The 22,274-nt window shown below is 43.7% G+C and overlaps 1 protein-coding gene across 11 annotated transcripts in view; it reads right to left on the reverse strand.

The window, feature by feature from the left end:
* Positions 1–22,274, reverse strand: part of plppr1 (phospholipid phosphatase related 1) — a 50,297-nt gene that overhangs the window by 13,361 nt on the left and 14,662 nt on the right. For 7 of the 11 annotated variants that reach the window (XM_035608528.2, XM_035608526.2, XM_035608527.2 and 4 more), the window contains 3 exons: positions 19,846–20,003; positions 11,343–11,455; positions 3,912–4,100 (listed from right to left, as the gene is read on the reverse strand). In XM_035608528.2, the coding sequence (XP_035464421.1) occupies positions 3,912–4,100; positions 11,343–11,402 (249 nt within the window). In that variant the 5' untranslated portion in view covers positions 11,403–11,455; positions 19,846–20,003. The remainder of the gene's footprint in view (positions 1–3,911; positions 4,101–11,342; positions 11,456–19,845; positions 20,004–22,274) is intronic. The other 4 variants (XM_035608531.2, XM_035608530.2, XM_035608532.2 and 1 more) reach the window with 1 other exon arrangement.

The following is a 22,274-nucleotide window of genomic DNA, read 5'->3' on the forward strand; positions in this document are numbered from 1 at the left end:
TTCATAATGCAGCCGATATGCAGAGGAATTATGGTGAAAAAGAAATGAACTGGAGTTGCAGGTTTCCCATTCACCTCGGCGCTTTTGATATCGCTCAGCTTTGACGGGAAGTTTACCTTGAGCATCTCCTTTAGTCACCGTGGTTACTGCCCAGTCCCTAACATAAGTCAGCAGGTTGTTTCTGTTGGGCCCACACCCGAGAGGAGAAACATCACGCTTTCATTACCTTGGCTCCGAGGGGCGAGGGGATGGTTTATAGACCGTTGCACGAGAACGACCCCTCTAACCTCCGCAGCCTCCCCAATGGTCCGGCCATGTGGAACACCGCATACAGTAAATTACTGCCTCTCTGCTAATTGGCCAAACAGCCCAGCCTTGACACCATTAATTCCGATTGGTCGTAAACCCCTCCGGTTTATGACGCGCATGCGGAGGACCGAGCGATTTACAGTATCGAGTGTGCAGCGTAGCTTGAGCACCTGACACAGCACTCTCAAAGGGCACAATTAAAAAAAAGTTTGGGATAGCATGGCGACGGATAAAAGGGACTTTGAAATACAAAGGCCACCTAAATACCAATGATGGAGAGAGAGAGAGAGAGAGAGAGAGAGAGAGAGAGAGAGAGAGAGAGAGAAAAGATCAGCAGTGTTTAACAAAACTTAAAAAACAAGCGCTGACACAGCACACTCCGAGGAGCCGTGTGTGATCAGGGAGGAGCAGGATATTGACAGACAGCAATTCATCTTATTAACGTGGAATTTTGATGTAGTTTTATGCAAAACTGCACACAAAAAAAACGAATCCGTCACCATATGAGACAAAAGAACATCAACGTTGTACAATGCTGCAACAGACTACCAAATTTGTCGGCAACTATTTTGATTATCGATTAAAGGTCAGTCAAAATTCTCTGATTTCATGTGAATGAAATGTGAATTTTTTCTGGTTTCTTTGCTCCTCAATGACAAAAGAAGACATCATCTTGAGATTTCGGGAAACACGGTTGACATTTTTTCACCAATTTTATGGCATATGGACCAAACAAATGGACGGATTAATCGTCAATGAAAATAGTCGTTAGTTGCAGCCCTATTGTTATATAAAGAAAAAGCAGAACGTCATGAAAAGTTGGAAAATTGTCTGATAGTCAAATAATCAATAATTTTATCTACATATTATTTGTTTATCAAGATCAAGTTTGTTTCGATGTTTGTATTTAATAATTTTTTGAAGTTATCTGAGCCCAAAAAGTCTAAATAATAGTATAATAGTATATGTCACATTTCCTGCCCAATCAGAGGACTCTTACAAAATTTGAAACCAATTTATTCCTCTTCATTTTAGTATTTCACATTGTGTGCACGCGTGTAAAGTTGTGCAACCCACCGACGCACCAACCAGGTGCACATCTCCTTAGCCAATTAGTTACAAGGAGTAAACACCAGCTTCGGTACAGGATGTGATTTTATTTCTCCAATAAAAGCGGCGATAATTCAGATGGCAGCACTCAGCGTTTGGAGCCTGACGGCACAGAACAAAGTGTCCCAGATAATAAACAAGTAAACCAGGAGGCACAAAGAGACATCAGACCGGCGATAGCTCATCTCATTACAGATGGACGAGTGGCGCGCGTCCAGGAGCCAGGCGTCTTGAACAATCACGTCTCTGATGAAGGGCCTCTTGAAATCGTGAGCCGTCGGTTTGGAGAGGGGGGGTAAAAGCTGGGATGTGTAAGTGGAACGCATACCGTACAATACAACACAGCGCTAAAAGCCTACGGGGATGTTAACGCTGAGATCTTCTATACATTACTATATAGTGTACTGTAGTAGTGTACAGGCTAACACGTCATGAGGAGCCACAACCATCTCAACAACTACATCGGCTGCACTTTCTTTATTCACAGCATGTGTTGCTGCATAAGTGCCGTCGAACCAGTTTCCTTCATTTTGATTATGTTTTGTCCATTCACATGTGTCTTTACTCGCACTGGGTCAAACTCAAGGTGAGCACATCAAACAACAGATTATAATTATATAAAGAAAATATACAGGATGTGGAAAAGGGAATTTCCGTGTGCCGGATTAAAACAGCACACAAGCGTTACTTGACTCGGTGTTGGAGCGGGTTCGTGCATCGGCTTTGTTGCCACAGGAAAGAGCAAGAGGCTCCACAAGATCAGTGGTCTCATGGACTCGCACTCTTCAAGTGTGAGTCTTCTCCTTGGTAAACTATAGTGGATCCGAAAACACAAATAAGTCAAAATGTGAATCATTGCATATTATAGCAGTTGCAAAACTGTTCGATTGATTCATCAAATTATAATGAACATAAATGAGATAACAAACATGGTGCAGCGTAATATTTCTGCTTGGATACTTTAGTCAGGGTCGAGCCACCTGTGCAATACGGTATCTTCAGCTATTTTATTTTCTCAACACCTCCACTCCTGCGATGACGTGGTGCATCGGAATCAAAGCCACTGCTACAGTGAGCACATCGCGTCTGAAATGCTGTGTTCACACACTCCAACACCCTTTTACATGTTTGCGCCGCATGATTTGAAAACGTACCGAGGCCCGCCGGAGCCCGACTTCTCCTAAATCAGACTTGAACCAAGAGGACAGAGAAATGAGCAACAGCGAGTCATTATATTAAACATGCACATGCAAAAAAAAAGCTCCTCAGGAGGGATTCGTAAAATAAATTGACATATAGGGTTTCATAATGAACAGACCCTGGAGATATGATGCATATGATGGTGCCTGGTCTGGTTTGCCGGGCCGGAGGGAACGAGTCCAGAAAGCACGGAGCGTGACTGACACCTGGTGGCTGAATGTTGCCACTTCTGTGTGAGGCATCACAGCTGCATGTGGAGCCACACTGACCTATATTTATCGGAAGCCGTCACGCACCTTCATTAATAACCAGCTACGACAAGTAATGACATGTTCAGACAATGACTTCTATAGGATCTTTTTTCACTGTAGATATTTTTGATTTGTCGCAGCAGGTAAAGTAAGACGGGTAATTAATAATATCAGTGAGGGCTATACTTGTGTTGAGGCACCTACTGTGTACTGTATGCGGGCTGACACGGAGCTATTACAACCGCAGGGGAGGCGGGAAGAACCGATTACACCTTAGCGCCGGTGCGGATTAAGAGGCGGTTAATTTCAATAAGTCTCCGATCTCGGATTTTGGAGGGCTGATAGTGGGCTGATATTTATGCGTACAATTTGGTGTGTGGATCCATATTTTCACACTTGTCTTTGAATGAGACATATTGTGCTTTTCCTCTAGTGTGTTATATAGGTTTTTGTGTATGTAAAAGGTCTGCAAAGTTTTTAAAAAAGGCCCAAAGTCTGCGGTAAAGGGAGCTCCTCTCCCCGACGGAATAGACTGGAGCCCCTGGAACGACTTCCATAACCAAATCGCATAAGGCACGCCTAGCGGCTAGTCTAGCACACCCCACAAAGAAAGCCGGGTAAAGCGAGAGCGAGAGAACTTCCGACAAGCGCTGGAAGCGATCGATCAATCGCAACAGAGTGGGCCAGCTGGCCAATCACAGGAGACGGGGCTTCATCGGGAGGTGGGGGGGCCTTGAAGAGACAGGAAATAGACTTTAAAAAAAAGAATTGTGATCTTCATTAAGACAGCTTGTCATGACATGTCCATCCATAGTTTCTGCAAACATTGTTAGAAACGTTAAAAGCATTCATTCATCGTAAACGAAGACCCGAAGAGATAGTATAATAGAAGCAAATAGTAAAGAGATAATATGCGTGTCAGATGTGAAAAAGCTGTAAACAGTATGCCTCATACACTCCAGCATGCGGCACAATAATCGGAGTCGTCGGCGGTTTTAAACACTCGTGTGAAACACAAGAATGAAATGGGTTTTTACTCACCACAGCGGTGGGGGCGGCAGCCACGACGCAGTACAGGATGAGCGGGGGGACGAAGCTGGACTCCTCGTTGCCGGGGTACGGCTTCATCAGCTCGGCATCATTACAGAAGAAACCCTGCACGTGCACGCTGAACAGGTCCGTGCACTCCATGTAGTAGGCCAGCAGCACCGTGCCGGACATGATGACGAGCTGGAAGAAGAACATGGCGGGAGCGAGCGAGAGCGGAGGAAGTTGAGGGAGAGGAGAAAGAGGAAGGAGGATAAAAGAGAGAGTTGTCGTCAGTTGAATATCCAGTGCACAGATGGACGTCTCCGTCAGCTTGAGTCAGTTGCAGGATAAAAGGAGATGTTCTTCGTGGCAGATCTCTGAACGTCACTCCGCTCCCTCTGTCAGCTCGAATGTGTCTGACAGGTTTTCATTCAGAACAACTGCATAAATCCTCTAAAAACCACTTCTCCTTCTCTCTTTCTCTCTCTCTCTCTCTTTCTCTATGTCTCATCCTAACCCTCCTGATCGTGAACAAGCACCCACCACCGCCATCACTTACCACCTCCTTTCCTCCCTCACCCTCTCATCCTTTTATCCGTCTAAAATAATCTTTTGTCTCTGGCCTCCTTTCACTCCCCAGAATTGGCTGCAGGCGATCTTGTTTTTTTTTCTTTTTTCTTTTTTTGTATATGGTCTCTTTCGTCACCGATGACGAACCACCGCTGGAAAAAGAAAATGTGAGACATTGCTCAGCAAGGCTGTGGAAATCATCTGCATATCACTCAGCCACTAATGCGCCAATAATACGGAGACTCTTGCCAACCTGCTGACACTATGCTGGGTTGGTTTCATTTTTTTTTATCAAAGGGCAGGGGGGAGAGGTTTTCATATTTTAATGCTTCTGAGACTGCTTAAGAAAAAAGAAAGGCCTGCGGATGTGGATGAATAAGGGTATCTGAGTGAGGCAAAAGTATTGCAAATTAATTTAAACATTAGTCACATAGAGTAGCAGAGACTCAGCTCACTATGATCACAGTGAAAAGTTTCCATGAAGGAGAAGGGGAGAAATGATAGAATAATAATTTATCCTACAGGAATGGATAAACTCAGAAAGGGATAAATAGGTCAGGTGTAATCGTGTCTGATCATTGTTTCACCCTTCTTTGCCGGAAAAAGACTGCCTTCTGCATTAAGTATGGATTTGCTAAAAGATCATATTGAGGTGATTTGTGAACTGGTTCCCTGTGATTCGTTAAAAATGGTCGTTGCAGTGCTTCTCTCCAACACCAGGTGTCACTGTGGCACTGCAATGGGATCAGTGTTGTTTCAGAGGGACAACACGAATGTACACATGGAGGTTTGTGCAAAGCCTGTTGAGTCTTTTAGGGCACAATATTAATCGCAACAAAGAAACCAAACATGGTGACTATTAAAAATGCAGTGTTCACATGCCAGAATAGAAACTTTGGACCAGATTCTTATTGAAATATTCCAGCCTGATTTGTTTGGCGGCTTCTTTTTTTTGGTACCCGACTCTTTCAATAAACTTCAGCAGGCACTGTCAATACTTCATAGTCATAGGACGCTTCAGGAAAAAAAAAGAGCTACTGTACATGAGAAGCTACGTAAACAATGGCTCCACTTGACAAGCTGCATGTCAGAGTGTTTGAGAGACACTGAAGACTGTTTGCTGTGTCAGGGGACACAAGTTGTGGGGACACAATGTGCGTTTGTCTAAATTTTATTGGTAAGAATTTTACCATGGACCTTCCGTGGGACTGCAGATGAAGACTAGCCTGCATGGCTACTGTAAATCTGGCACATTTTACATGTTGGAAACAAGTACGCATGTTGATTAAAGTGCACTGTCCCTTTTAAATGAATAGACACACATTAACACATGAAGATTGAACGTCAGTGTAATCGATGGTCATCAATCAATCAATCAGCATACACATTGTACGGTGGTGCGATCTAAAGTGAAGGATATCACAAATACATGTATGTATGCAGTAAATATTATAACCATGACATTCATTATTAAAAAAAGAAGTGTGCGTCAGCTGCTAATCATGTGTGAACTCTGCACATTAGAGCAAATGTGCTTTTGCTCACAGTTGTTGGACTCTTTCTAAAAGCATCAGGCCATCGGCAAAACGCTTGTAAGGCAATTTTTCCTCTCTTCACGAGCTACAGCACATTGTGGCCCGTATATGATTCCGAGTGGATTTTTCTGAGGCAGAGACTTGGATAGAAGTGAAAACATAATGCATGCTACTTTACTGATTATCAACAAGGTATCCTGTCCATAACTTTTACTAGTGAAAAATAAATAAATGGAGAAAAAAAATGATGGAAGGTGATGCGTGAGCCAGACTGGACAATATGGCCAGAGGGACTCACGACAGCGAAGGCAAGAAAGCAACTGAGAACTAGAGAGAAACGTTGGCAGATCTGGTCCGGTGGCAGATGGCAACGTGGTGATTCGCAGGTAGGTGTGTGTGTGTGTGTGTGTGTGTGTGTGTGCGTTGTGCGTGTGTGTGTGTGTGTGTTTGTGTGTGCGCATGCTTTTTTGTTACTATGCCAACTCTTTGACTCATGAGGAACCATAATAGTTGGCTGCGCACGGGTACCCATGTCACATCACGTTTTTTTACTCATAACTAACAGCGACGGGCAAAATAAAGCCACTTAAATCCTCTCGCTCCTCTATCTTTAAGCAGCTTGTCCACACACACACACACACACACACACACACACAGTAGAGTATCCATGTGACAGACAGATATGGGCTAATTTCATGTTTTCATGTTGTTCCACAAACAAGTTTAAGCAGGGTAATCCTGCAACAAAATTATCTGCAGGTTTTTTTAATATGCAAATTCCTTCACTTCTCCATGTAACCACTTCACAAACCTGAGGATGTCAGGTTTACAAGGAAAGCCCTGGAAAGGGATTGGACATAACGAGAGGGGCGGGGGGGGGGGGGGGGGGTTCACATTATTATTATCACTGGGATTTCATTTACTCTGACCTTTTGCATATGGAATTTAAAAAATAAAAAAGACCAAAGCTTTTACTCGAGCTCATTTAAAGGAGCATCACAGTTTCTGGTCATTCACCGGATTCAAAATGTAAGGTTATGAAGTACTGAGCTGGTGCAGAAGATCAAGACGCCCCATGAAGGAAGTTCTATAAAGCTCACATATTTCCTCTCTCACTCCCCCCTACCACCTCGTCCTCCCTCCTTCTTCTTCTTCTTCTTCTTCTTCTCCACACCGTGAATCCTGGACAAGCGGTGAACCATTGGACGCGATGAGGAGAGTCTTCCGGCCACAGGGAGATTTGAACTTGTTCTGCCTCATCTTACGTCTTCTCTCGACTGTTCCTGTCGTCTGCAACAGGCCTGACTCGGCCGTGCGGGTCAGCCCCTATAATGACCTCCTGACAAAAGGTGTCAAAGTGCACCAGGAAAGTTAGCTGCAGTCGACCCCCCGGAGGCCGAGCGCTCCGCGAGCTGGCCTTTTTCATTGACAGTTCCGCACCTGGACAAGTGTCCTCTTTCTCCGCTTTGGCATGACTTGTGGCTCCGTTATATTCACTTCACAGACAGCTGAGTCACGGCGCATTAGCCGTGTGAAGGGCGGACCGGCGGGAGCGGCCGTCGGGAAAAAAAAAAAAAACGGTTACACAAAGTTTTCTGCGGCACGCCATTAGCCTCCCCCCCCGCCCTTTCGGAGCGGTGCAATTCACCTTTTGGTGCAGCCATTTATACCTCGGTTAGGTTTGTGACAGGCCATATTTCTCGGCGCCTTTCTGGGGGAAAGAATATCCGGTCGGAGGAGCGGATGAGAATTTACTGCTGCCACATAATTCAGTTACTTATAGGGCATTTGTGTCTAAAAATCGAGAGCCACTGGACTTGGAAGCGGTTTCGCCGCTCATCGTCAAGAATCTAAGCCCAAGTGCAGTTGCTCCTGATTCCAAGCCCTTCCGGATAACTACGACCTGGATTAATGACAGTCTGCACAGACATGATGAGTATTAGGCCGTTATACTGTGAGTACGGGCCCAAAAAAAAAAAAGGATTTGTCTTTCGCGGTCTTTACTGAGAATAAATGAATAAAATTACAAACCACCATATTATAAAGGCTTAAAACAGACAAAATTAAAAGAAAAAAAAACTTCCAGCCATATCAAAGACAGCGCCTGTCCTCATCCAGGCTCATTAGTATGTCAAGTACGGCATCTTGTGCCACTCGGGGGGTTTTCAAGAGGGGTCATCCGCTCGATGTGAGGTCCGTCTGAGAACTGAGGGGCCAGCTTCTCGGAGGCTTTTGTGCTTATTTTTCCGGGGGCAACATCAGTGTTAACACACGTCCATGTGTGGCATATTAATCCAGCAGGGAATCACAGCCCGGTGCGTCTCTCTCCTCTCTGCATATCATTTACAGGAGGATAAAAGTTAGAAACCACACTGCTGACCTAGTCAACCTTGCGGCGACATGATGTCACTCAGAAAATCAGGGATATTTGCTCCAAGACGTTGACGTGATGATGAAACGATTCAGACCATAGGTCACGTTTAGAACACGTCTCATGTCTAAACTAAAGCCACCTTAATTAAGCCGTGTGCTCTTCCAAAAATACACGCAACACGTGATTCCCTTTCTTATTTTCGGCCCCCCAAGTAAAAATCACATTGCGTCAGTGCAGCTGAGGGAAGAGAAGGAGACGGAGCGGCACCAAAACGAAAAACAATCCCAGTGGGATTAGTCGCGTTGTTGAAATAACGACAGCCTCGAGCATTATTACAGCATCACGCCGGAGGAGAACGGGTGAGAAAAATAAGGAGCAAAAAAATCATCTCTGAGGTCGACAGAGGTAATTTTCAGAAACGTTATAAAAAAAAAAAGGAGATTGGTTCGTTCTTTTCCACAGTTGACGAGAACACAGGCGAGCTCTTTTTTTTGTATTTTTTTTCGTACACAACACCTGAAATGTCAAGGTGATTATAGTTAAGATTAATGAAAGCCTCGGGTTCTGTGTATTACATAATCTCAAACAGGGAGAAGTACAGGATCTCTCTGTTCTCTCAGCTCGGCCTTGATTTCCACACTGTTATACCATCGTCCCCATCTCATCCTCTTCTCTCTTCTCCTCCCGTGTCCTCTCCCATCCCATCCTTATTTTTACCCCCTTTCGTCTCACAGGCCTGTTTTCCATCCCATGGTTACTGATGGCGAACGGCAGACGCAGATGAGGCTCCGGCGGGCGAAGTAACGGAGGGAAGGAGAAGCAACAAGTTGCGAGACTTAACAAACAAATCACCCTAAATAAACATCCTCCATGTGAGACTCGCCTCTGGCACTGAGCCGCGCGGCCGAGCTGCTCCAGTCAGGACGCTGTGTTTCGGGCCATGTGACACCACGGCCCCCTTTTACATCGCTCTGTTCGTGACAGGCAGGGTGAGTAAGAGAAAGACAGGAAGAAAAAAAAAAGAGAGAGGAAGAGACAAAGGAGCAGGGAAAGATGGAGTGATACAGCTAGAGAAGGTGGAAGGGGAGGAGAAGCGTGTGAAATGGGGAAAAGGATGACGGCAGAGACCGAGTGAGGAAGCAGGTTTGAAAGGAGAGAAGGAGGGGTGAGGGAACTGTTAGACTGTGAGGATGTGACAGAGACATCAAAAAAAGGGGGGAGTAACAGAAAAAAAACCAAGGACAGGGAGAGTGAGGCGGGGAGATGGATACGATGCCTTTGGGGACCGCATGAAAAAGAGGGGGAGCCCGTGAAAATAGAGCAATGGAAAATCAAAGGAAGGCTCACAACTCATCGGGCGATTACTTTGTTTCTCTCGGGAGCGCTCTTCACGCTCCGCCGGAGAAAATGTACACGGCTCGGTGTGTTTGAATGTGATGAAAGATGAAAAATAAAAAGGTATGAACATATACAATTTCGTTCATCAGTATTTTGTTTCTTAACATTATTTTTCTGATTTCTCATTAAAGAAAAATCAGATTACAACAAATAACAGGGCCGGGTGACAATTCAATATTATTATTCATCAACTTTCATTGATATCATGTTTTCATTTTACAGACAAATTTCATGATGATGATGTTAAACGTGACTAAAAATAACTGTTTATGTCTACATATTGTAAGATACATGTCAATATCATAAAAGTTCTTTGTCAATATCAACATGTAACCTTTATTTTAGCCATAATCAAGCTGCACTCCAGCAATTTTGTATTCGATTCCATAAAGGTGCTGTGAATAAACACAACAAAGTGTCCTTTGCTTTTATATGACAAACCCCCCAAAACACTGTCCTACATTTCCCATAATGCAACACATATTTCTTAAGCCTCTCCCTGTCTATTTTCATGCCCCAAATTTCAAACACATACTTTCTGCAAACAATGTGCCTGAACTACATGAACTTTATGTGTGAAATTGTTGAAGTGACCCTTTAGAGAGGGATTTGACCTGAACTTGACAAAAAAACTGGCTAAAATCTTGAGATTAAATGGATTAGAAGAAGGGCAAGGGTAAGAAAAAAAACAACAATGTTGGTTTTGAAGAGAAAAACAATTATCAGATCTTATAAAATGAATTTCCCCCTATGTTTCTTAGTTATACTATCTATGATTTCCCTGGCTAAAGTGGTGAGCTGCAGCAGAGGTCAGGTGCAAATATAAATCAAGTCAAACAGAAGATTTTCTGTGAAATTAAAATATTACAAAACTGGTGGCATCTGGTCTTGCTTAATGACACACAGCTCCATTATAAATTATTGATATATGTCTAATCAATAAGTGGGAGGCTTCTTGTGTTAATGTCTCACATGTGGAAAGAAGTGCAAGAGCAATAATGTGACTTACCCAATAAATACTGTGTCACACACACACAAAAACTATATCGCAGAACACACTCATCCTATAGGACGCATTATCGTCGTAAAAATATTAATAACTCTAATCATGGAGGGTTTGTCAGAAAATATGAGCGAGACACAGAGGTCGGTCAAAAAGAAGGCGTGAGATAAAGCCAGCGGCAGAGAGAGAGAGAAGAGTGTGAGAGTAGACTCATCTGAGACGGCTCAGGCAAAGCGTCCAGAGACATCGCTCTGATTAAGGACTTTCAGCTGACATGGTAATTAAATATGGAGGAGTAACACACACACACACACACACACACACACACACACACACACACACACACACACACACACACACACACACACACACACACACACACACACACACACACACACACACACACACACACACACACACACACACTTAGTTTTTATTCATTCCAACACTTTACGCTCTGCTTAGCTGTGTATAATTTACCAGAAGAGGTAATTTGCCAACAGTTGAATTGCCACACACACACACACACGCACACGCACACGCACGCGCACAGAGTCTCTCACCTCTACAAAGATGAAACATGGGATGATGGAGTAGCTGCGCAGGGTGTTGTTGGACGCCATCTTGTCTCCTGTCGGGAGACTTCCGCCCTCTCAGGATTCCACGGCAGATCACTCTGCGGAGACAGGACAAGACGAGCGTCAGCGACCGTTGTCTGGCGATCACAGACGCGCACCAAACGATGACCTTTGCAACTTTCACGCTACACGTCTGTTGCTGATGGAAGCCGACCGTCCCACGGCTGCAGGTCGTCATTTATATTTTACACACTTTCATATTTCAAAGACTCGATGATGGTTAATTTAACTTTCTGTCTGCGCGTATACCTGCAACAAAGTCAGGACTAAAAAAATAATGAGCCGACACAGCCGGGGTGTGCCAAAAAACCCCCACATCTGCTGTTATTTATTCTGCACGAAGATAATGAGCACAGCATCATATTCATCACAATCACAGCATTTGGACCTATCCACCATCTATTGAGCATTTGATCCTGAGTACCGGGCAGGAAAAGTCAGTAAAAGAGTTCTGGTGGATCCCAAGCCACATCAGCTGTAAGAGTCAAGTGCTCTGACATGTCCTATGTCTCCTCTCAGTCACTCGTTCCCATTAAAACGTCCAAAGGAAGGTGGACTAGAGGATTCTGGGTCTGGTGGTGGCAGCTGCAGTTGTTCCTGTTAGGGTTGCAACGGACAAGCATTGTATCAAGTAAGTTGTTCGTTATTATTTTTTCAGATTAATCAATTAAATTTGCCTGTAAATTGTCAGAGAATTGTAAAAAATGCTCATCGCATGTTTCTGGAGTACAGGATGCTATGTTTATTTTTAATTTTAAAATAATTGATTTCTTCAATGACGAAGAAAATCCCCATATATTTGCTTTTTGATACGTGACGGAAGTGATTCATTTTATCATTGAATTAATGCTCTGCAGAGAGCAGGGATCGATCAGGGTCGATTGAGGCTTTGTGGCCCTCAGTGGTAAAATAAACATAACTCGCAAAACAGACATAAATTACCGTTATTTAAATAAAAATTGCATTTGTTTCCAATTTGCGTACAAAAATCCATATTTACTGTCTTATTCAACTTCTATATGTTCGGTTGTATTTGTGGTTTTTTTTTCCATTTATAGTTACTTTCACTAACGTTTATGGACAACTGTAAGATATCAAGCCAGAATTTCATTTCTTTGTCAAAAGGGTTTGATAACGACACCTTAGGGATACATTTTTTTATTAAATATATCGGCCGATTTATTTATATTTATTATTTATATTCATTGTTGCATTTTTAACAGCACTTAGTTCAAAAGCTAAATTTGCCCTCAAAAGTAGAATATTTCTCTAATCTTATCGGATTTATTATCCTAACTCCCTCTGGTCCAGAGCAAACCAGCTGAGACAACAACCACGCCGAAGAGGAATTATCTCCTGCACTCAAGAGAGTCGCTGCCACCGCTTTCATTTCCATCATCTTTTTTTTCTTCTTTTTCACTGCGTTTCATCATAGCTTCTAATTGTCACAAACAATGACATGGCATTTTCCCAGGGAGAACAGCGAGCTGATAAGTGAGAGTGGGAGTCGGAGAGAAATATGTGGTGAGGAGACAAGCGATGGAAAAATAAAACTGCAGAGACGAATATCAAGACGTCATATTCTGCTCTAACGTTAAAACCGATTGGCACCTTTGTTGCACCACATGGTGCTTAAGAGCAGTGACACTGAGAACTGGTGTAAGTATTTTTATGGTTTAGATCCATTCTGTTTTATTCTATTTGACATAGTAGGCATTGTCATATTATTTAGGAATTTCTCACCCAGGATGACACAGTAGGCAGAGTACGATGCCACATAATTGAGTTCCCTTTTCTTGTTTTATCGCAGAATCTGAAGGACCCAAGTTTCGGGGGCCAAATAGATTGCAACATGAGGAAGGTATAAAAAAAAAATGTCTCATAGAGAATGCACTGACATTCTTGGAGACAGATAGAGAAGACGCAACAAGGGTTAGGACAGACGAGCCAAGGTTCAGATATATTTGTCCGATAGGGAGAAACTCATAAACGAAACATATAATCTAATGGTATGTGACCACCTTGACTTCATAGGCTTATTATGCAGATTTATTATCAGTTCACGATGGCAATACAACTGTTAACTGGGTAACATCTCATCTGTCCAGTTTCGCCGATGCATCTGGTATTGGCGACACAAACTTCTTGCTTCAGACATTCATCCGTCTACAGAAACTTCACGCCTGCACCCGGCAAGACTTCTCTCACATACTGTAGCATGCGTTTGAGTAGCAACTCATGCCTGTGAATCAACTCCCACAAGTGATAAACGTGTGCTCAGAAATCCGTCGCAATACAGAAATGTACAATCTGTAGCTTTTACATCTCAAGTCTTTTCAGGGAAGCCACAGAGTGCTCGGGAGAGTGATGGACATTGGGACGTATTTGCACTGTGTTCTGGTCTGTTTTTAGTCATGGACTGTAAAGATGTCGCCATTTGATTCTGATGGACCAACCCCAAAGACCTTAACATTCAATATTGATATGTCACATTCACTGAAAAATAAACTCTGTTGCAACAGAACAGGGTAAATTGTCGAGTCAAAAAATGCCCGAACTCCTCCCACACGTTACTTGCTGCACATCACATTGTGTTTATTAGAATGACTCATTACTGAGGCACAGTATACAGCATAGCGACAGCGCTGCTTCAAAGTGCAGACGGGCAAAGATCCCTCTGCACACCGCGCAATGAAGCTCCACTGACCACAACTAGATTGAAACCTAACTCTTCCATCTCGCCCTGCGGTTATTAGAAGCAGGCCGACGCCGGCAGATCTGATCAGTCCCCCGGAGCGCCCGTCCCATCGCATTTAGCGCACGACAAACCAACTGTAGATGGCAACGATCTGAGCGCGCTCCGATCGAGGTTTACTGTGAAACTAAACCTGCCGCTTCAAATCAGCACAGAGACCCGTCATGCTGCCGTGTGACTGTACTGTACATCGTATTCCGCTGCAAAAGAAAATATAACAATTCAACTCAGCTCCAGCTTCAGGTCGAGTGTCGACTGCAGAGCTTGTTCTCCTGTCAGGAGTTCACTTGCGCGGGGTGGATGTAGCTGTCAGGCGGGATTGACGGATGGTTTCCCGGTTCACTCGAACTGCAGCCACCTACGGGAAAAGTCTGACGTGCCATGTAAAATTTAATTGCTTTCAGTAAATCCATGAAAAAAGAGCTACTGCTGAACATCCCTGCCATCCATCACGGTGCGCATTAGCGGTGTAATCGGCCTCCGGCGCCTTAGTGACTTTTCAGATTAGGGCAGGTAGGGACGGGACGCGTCCGCCACTGAGAAGGGATTGAGGAGTTATGTTTGTAATGTGGTAAAAAAAAGCCCCCAAAATGAAATGACCAAACTAATCACATTTACATTTTTACTTCTGATGCTGAAAAAGTTCTCTACAACCGCCAGCAGGAAATCAATTATTCATCATTATCTGCAGCTTTCTTCACTGAACCATGATTTTATCAAGCTCTAATTCCTGTTTTAAATCTCAAGAGGAAAATCAGATTTGTATGAATTGCACATAATCTACAGCACGGCTCCCGAAACGTACATCGCATGCGTGATTAAACTAAAGTAACTTAACTAAGTCACGATGCAACACAACCACAAAATACCTCCCACGATCATGATGATATACCCGTGAAGGAAGCTGTGATGTATAATCCATAATAAGACAAACATCTGCAATCATAACAGTTTATCTTGAAGAAAAAAATCAAATCAAAACAAAGATGACATTCAACAAATGCCCACAGAGAATTGAACCGATTATGCTGCGAAGAGCAAACAGCGAATTACGTTATGCAAGATTTGGAAACCATGGTAACGTGTATGCATGCCAAGTGCTGTGATTTTCCCGGAGCAATGACAAAAAAAAAAAGGAGAAAAGAAACAGAGGTGTGTTGTGTCTGGAGCCCGCCTCATGTACTCTGGTAGTTTTGTCATTACGCTCATGCAGTGAGTCCTCCGGTTAATATCTCAGAACAAGAAGACAAATCTTTTTCATTTTGTTTCCAACTGTGCTCATGAGATACGAGGGTTCAGTTGCAATCTTGGCTAATTCATGCACACAAAATCGGTTAATTGTCCACAAGTTCACTTTGTGACACCAGAGAGGATAAACCAACGTGTAATGTTCAGTTAAGATCTGCCTGACTTGTCGCCAGGCACCGAATATTCCTTTCTCCGGGTCGTTTTTAAAAAGTGAACAGGAAATGGACCAGAAAAGAAATTTCACATCCTTTGTCCTTGGTCCTTTTACACAGAAACCAGTCCACAGGATGGTGGGCAAGGTTTCATATTTTAACTAACTCGTTCATACAATCCGTTCACATGTTGGAAATGAAAAAATAATTCCCACATGTAATTTTCATGATTTTCCTACATTTGTTAACTTTAAGAACCAAATAGTTTCTAAAACTAATCAAATAAAGGCACTTTTTCATTTTTTTTTGCTATTTCCATCAATGTCCGTGTGATTCCGACACAGGCATCACAGAACTTGTGATTCGCTCACAGTCCGTAGTACTCAGAGTACTTTTCTCTGTGATGCTCAGAGCGGCACAAAACCTTAAACCTTTTGACACGTGCAGTCTATTTCTACAAGCGACTCAGAAACTGTGCAGTCCTCCACACTTGTATTTTTCGCCCAGCTCCGCGGCAAATCATGCAGAAGGAACACTTCGAAAAAGAGACTGGCAATTTAGCAGTTGGACTGCGAGCTCGATGGTTTGACTCGGGGCGCTGTGACAGATGATTTCGATCGGGGAGTTTAAGGGGGCCACGCTCGGCGTCAAAGAATTTACACTGAATTCATTTATTTCCTCACCAAAGCCAAAGCATCACGGCCACGGCGCTGAGCAATTGGACTTAGGAGCGGTGAGGTTCTTGTCATGATTCCTCTTCTTCTTCCGCCCCCGGGGACGTGACAGTGCTCAAAAGGTGGTTCAAAGATCGTAAAACCGAGGAGCACTTTTCTTCCAATTCTAGGGGCCAGTAAATCCCGCTCGGACGAGAGGTGATCAGATCGCCCTCGCGGCGGCGGGCTCGTGAAGCGAGCAGCCCACAGGCCTTGTCGGGATTCATCAGCGTCTCCGCCCCGTCTCAGCCAGGCGGTGATGACTTTGTCTAGACGCGGCTGCTCTCCTCTCTGACGGAGAGAGAGAGAGCCGAGGAGTGCGAAGCATGGAGCCCAGGAATATCATCCGATCGAACCATCTCCTGGTCCCCAGCTGAGCGAGGTCTGGCTGTGATGACTGACTGAGCGCGACAAAACTGTCACTCTATGACAGGGTTGGTGATATAGAGATGTGAGTGGAAAAGAACTGGGCTTGGGAACATGAAACATCACCTCCTGTTATCAGTGCCGGCGTTCAGCCCCCTGACTTTAAAACACACTGGTTCGCACTGCAGCAGACAGCAAACCGTTTGGTAATCACTTACCAACCCAGATGACTTCATACCAGAGTAATATCTTCATCCATATCGCTTTGGACAAAAGCGCCTGCTAAATGGATGTAATGTAATGTAACTGCTTATAGTGATCGCTTTTGGTGGATTGCGGCTTATTGAAGCTCACTTACAGACCTGCATGAGGCTATTTTAGACTCTTTTTCTGTTGTTGTTTTGCATCAAGCTGTGGAACACGTTTGCTGGGAAACAGACCAAGTCCACATGCCAGTTTGTGTCCAGACACTGCTGTGGCGTTTTTTATTTGACTAAAGAAGAATGGAATTTGGATGCAAAAAAAATCCCCCTGCTGTCATCAAATGGTTATCTTCTCCACATTTATTATATAACTCTTACACAAATCAACCTTTTGTCCCTGAAATCATAACTGTAAGGAGAAGATTTGCGCTTAAAATGTATATTAATCTCTAAAACAGTGCATCCACACTCTCTGACGGACACAGAGCCGTCCCATTGCTGTACCACTCTTGCCAGCGGAGCATCTCCATTGCTGTAGATAGTCACACTTCCCTTGTGGCTCACTCAAAAGGCTTCTTGGGCAACGAGTCTATCTATTTGGAATGTAGAAGATAATATTGCACGTATTTTGATCACAGGGTAACTGGTGGGAAATCTGTTTACATAAAAATGCGTTAACGTAAAAATAACACTCCTCCACCGAGGATTCATAGCGGACAGAAACAATAAGGCCGAGAGAGTGAGCAACTTAAAGAGACATATAGGGCAAATGATGAAGTGAAATACTATTTTAGCAGGTGGTTTATTGTAGGGAGAAGAACATTTGCTTTGTCTTCTGCGAGATTCTGCTTTTCATTCTCAGTGGGAGTTACGAGCAAAGTCCTCGTAGATGGTTTCTCTCTTACTGGCAGCCACAGTTCTGGCCTCCGCATATCCCACCTACCATCTAAACTCATGATTCAAAATGGAGTTTGGGTTTTTTGAAAGATCCACATTGTTCCTTATATTTTCCAACTGAAGATGCACAAAGCCTTCTTCAATAACAAAAAAGTTTTCTGCTGGCTGAAAAAAACGAAACGCTACGTGACCATTCCACACTCTTAACTGTGTGTTCAATACCGTTACCATGACGACGGGTCTGTTGCCGTTATGATCCTGCAGGTCGTATTATTTTGTGTTTTCCCGGCCATTCTTTTGACCAAGTTAACCCAGAAAAGAAAAAAATGATTCTCTACTTCTCTGGAGAGAGAGGCTACCACATTGGCTACGCACAAAACTACCGAACAACGGATTTCCACGAAAAGAAGAATCAGAGATTTTTTTTATCACTTTCTTTAACAATTTTTAGCCGATTTAAAATCAAACCGACCAACAACCATGAAACTAGAACGGCACACAGGCGAGCACATTCCTCCGCCAAGGACATCAAGCCGCAACTAATTACACACACTTCTCCAGTCCGCCCAATATACTTGATTTATTTTCATCGAGATCCTTGCGTTATGGGAAAAAGTAAAAAAAAAAAGACAAAAAAAAAAAACAGCCAAGCAAAATGGACAAGGCTGAAAACATTACCTCCAACTAAATTCACGAAGGCTGCCAACAAGTCCCGAGCATCTCCAGACGCCTTCACTGCCGGGATGAATAATACATTATAATATTACGTCTGTCACAGCCAAAAAGGCTGAAGTCTGCAAAAATGTTCGAGAAAATAATGATGTGAGAGGAGCGAGAGCAAGAGAGGCATCGACTGGCTACAGTAACTCTAGGGGCCGCGAAGCTGTCTGCAGACGTCCGCCTGAGTGGACGCTTTGGTAAACAGCCAAACGCTTGTCAGATCGGTTATGGGAGGATGAGAAAAATTGCAGTTCAAACCAATTCACTACATGAGTTATTTAACGATCACTGGCCAAAATTACGCAGTGCTCACGCTGTCATTGAGCGTATTTTTACTCACTTTTCTTCCCGGTAATGTGTGAGTGTGTTGTTTGTAGCCATTTTGTAATCATAATATGATGATATAAAAGGTATAAATGGTCCAAATTAATGTGAAAATGCATGTTTTCACAATGCCCAATGGCCAGCAGTTGAATGCTAGTGATCCCCCATCCCACTCCACGCCACCATGGCGCCAAAGCCGAGCCCTGTGCACTTCTAAATTAAAAACTGCGCTTAGACTTTTTTTTTTTGGTCTCTCCGACAAACAGATTAACATGTTTATGGTTGTGCAATATGATAAAAAACTAGGAAAGCCTCTATCGGTTCATACTATTCTCTTTGACAATGCTTGGTGTTCTTCGACACAGCGCGGACGCGGGGAGCAAATTCAAACAGACGTGAACGTGATAAGGGATGTGGTAATATCTGAATAGCCGGGACAAAACAAGGAGCCTCGTACCCAAAAGACGAGCGCTGATGCGAAGACGAGAATCATGTCAAACAGTACGGAGGGAGTCGACAGATGAGGGCCACGGGAGTCGAGTGCTCAAAACAAACCCCAGGCTCAAATTTTGCAAAAAAGTCCGGCGACGCACGATATGGGAAGAAAAAAAAAGAATCAGAAAGCTGGAAGGAGATAATGGCTGATGTTGAAACTTTGCAAGAAAAGGGAAAGAGCAATGAGAAACAACTATGGATCAACATCTGGATATGAAATGACCTCTATTGGTATATGAGATTCTGGTCATATCGCACAGCTTTACGGGGGAACATCTGCTCAACGCCTGGCAACAATACACAGTGGAGGACACGGGAATGTCAAACGCAGAGACGAGAAGAAGACGAGAACAAACAGAAATGGAACAAAGTCCAAAGTGAAAAGATGATCAGGAATATCCCTTTTAACGAATAAAAAAAAGGGGGGGGGGGGGAAGAGAAATCTCTCCTGAGAAGGATTTGAGACTCTATGTGAGAAAGAGAAAATCCAGACATGAGGAAGCATCGGAAAAGAGGTTAGGAAGCATTGAGCGTGTTCCGTCAGATGCTGCTCACCACGCAGTCTCAAAAGTCCCAGGGCTCGCCTCGGCTGCTGGCCCGAGCTTCACCCCGGTATCATCCTCCCGGTGAGGCCCAGTGGCGTTTCCCTCCGCAGCTCCGTCTAGCTCACCGGCTGAGCCGCGATCGTTTCATCCGCAGCGTCACATCTCTCTCTGAAGAACACAGTTATTCATTATCAGCCGCTTGATTACCACTGTAAAGCCTCCGATTGAATTTGGGCTAATCTCGAATAAACACAGCGTGAGCACATCTTCGTGGGATCGGTGCTTTTCTGTTTGCTTTTGGTTTTGAGAGTCCATCTCAGTACAATTTACTTTTTATTGACTTATGGATCTTTTCATAAGGGGGATAAGAGCTGAATAGGGTTTTCAAACATTGGATTTAAAAGATCAAAATAAACAGTTCAGCCGCTGAATTAATCCAACAGGAGTGGAGGCCGTTGTTTACCCTCCAAACAAATTTCATTAGCAAACAACGGCAAACGCTTCAGGTAAATTTGCATATGTATAAATGTAAATTTTTCAAGTCGGGAAGATGCATTTCCACAAGCGCTCCCAGGCCTGTGTGTGTGTGTGTGTGTGTGTGTGTGTGTGTGTATTTCACTTTGTGTGTTGAATGCTGAGTGATGCTGCGCAAGTTTTTCTTACGCTGCCTTGTAACATCTACGTCTATATTTAGATGAAACGAGCTCTTGATCTCCGAGTGTTCAGCCACTTTTTCAGTCCGATAACAAACCATCAGAAACATTTACAGTATCGTTCGCCATGCACAGCAGGAGAGGAAGAACTCTTTCCACATGAAACTTCCCAATATTGCTGGAACATCATGATGCTTCTCATCGTCATCGAAAATCATTTTTAATTTGTTCCAAAAAGGTTGATATGAGCTAGAATTGCAGTCAAATCTCTGTCTGTAATTTAGCTCCGGTCATGTATCGTGTATACAAAAGCTGGAGCGGCTCCAATAACTGTATGCCTCCCAGATATTACAAAAGTCTATAAGCTCATGCAACAGTTAGCCAGCTAGAAGGTGCGACCACGAAATCAAAAATCGAAACGTTCACACACAGTGTTCCACAGAAGAAGAGGAGGCCGTTCGGTTCTGGCGTCTTCCAGGATGCGCCCATTGCATTTCTTTGCCATTGCTTCTGGACGGCAGAAAACATGGCCAGCGAAGAAAAAAAGAATAATTACAATTTTCCCAATTTAAAATTTCCTAAAAAGCTTTCCCTCCATTTTTTTCTCTCGCAGATGGCCAAGGCAGTTCTCTTTTTCTTTGAGGTTTTTAATGGAAGTTGTTAACCAAACTCTAATTCTGTTTTGCTACAGCCATGCGTAATGTAGCCGAGCCCACTGCTCACGATAACTGTTTGATGATCAAAGAGTTGTAGCCAAAATGAATACATGAATACATATAGAGAGAGAGAGATTTAAGCTGCTGCTGCATGAAAAATTAAAAAAACAGATTATATAATTCTGTAAATACTGTAAGTGCATTGGTGAAATGGTTGACATTTTTTAAATTAGGCCTCAGATCTTATTTCAGGATAAACCAAAATAAGAAGTTCAGAAATCTCATATAGGAAAACACGCGCGCACACACGCGCACGCACACACGCACACGCGCGCGCGCACACACACACACACACACACACACACACACACACACACACACACACACACACACACACACACACACACACACACACACACACACACACACACACACACACACACACACTGGTGTGTTTACAGCCAGCAGGCATATTTGGCTGCAACTTGAATTATTTCTCCATTAGCAGCAATTCGCATCCTGACTAATTATATACACAAGTCTATGCTGAGAGGCTCGCGCTGCATTCTGGCATACTATTTAAAAAAAAACACCCATTGGAGCCAACAACGCTCAACGACATTAATCAAGACCTCCTTGTAAATGTGTACATTTAGATGTTTAGCCACATTAGATTCCACTCTGTCTTTGTCGGGCTGTCTGGCAAACCCAAGCCGAAATATTCACAAAGTGCTGCCGCGCGTTGTCGTTTCATCCTGTGCCTCTCACACCTTATCACCTGCACTTTATGTATCAGTCTTCCTGCAGATAAGAGGGGGGGCTCACTCAATTTCCGGAGAGGCACGCCTTATCTCACCTGAGGGCCAATCATTCCCCTGAGGCATCACGCTGACAGATCTACCGCCCAATCAGGACACAACCCGCCAAACTAATAAAGCCACTGCCACATCTAGTGGTAATCAAATACCTGCTAGCAATAGACCAATGCAAGGTATGTGTGTGTGTGTGTGTGTGTGTGTGTGTGTGTGTGTGTGTGTGTGATGTGTGTGTGTGTGTGTGTGTGTGTGTGTGTGTGTGTGTGCATGTGATCAATAGTCAGTCTGTGGTGTGGGGGCGTGAAAGAGACGCTA

The sequence above is a fragment of the Scophthalmus maximus genome, chromosome 20 (genome assembly GCF_022379125.1).
Source record: "Scophthalmus maximus strain ysfricsl-2021 chromosome 20, ASM2237912v1, whole genome shotgun sequence".
NCBI classification, from domain to species: domain Eukaryota; kingdom Metazoa; phylum Chordata; class Actinopteri; order Pleuronectiformes; family Scophthalmidae; genus Scophthalmus; species Scophthalmus maximus.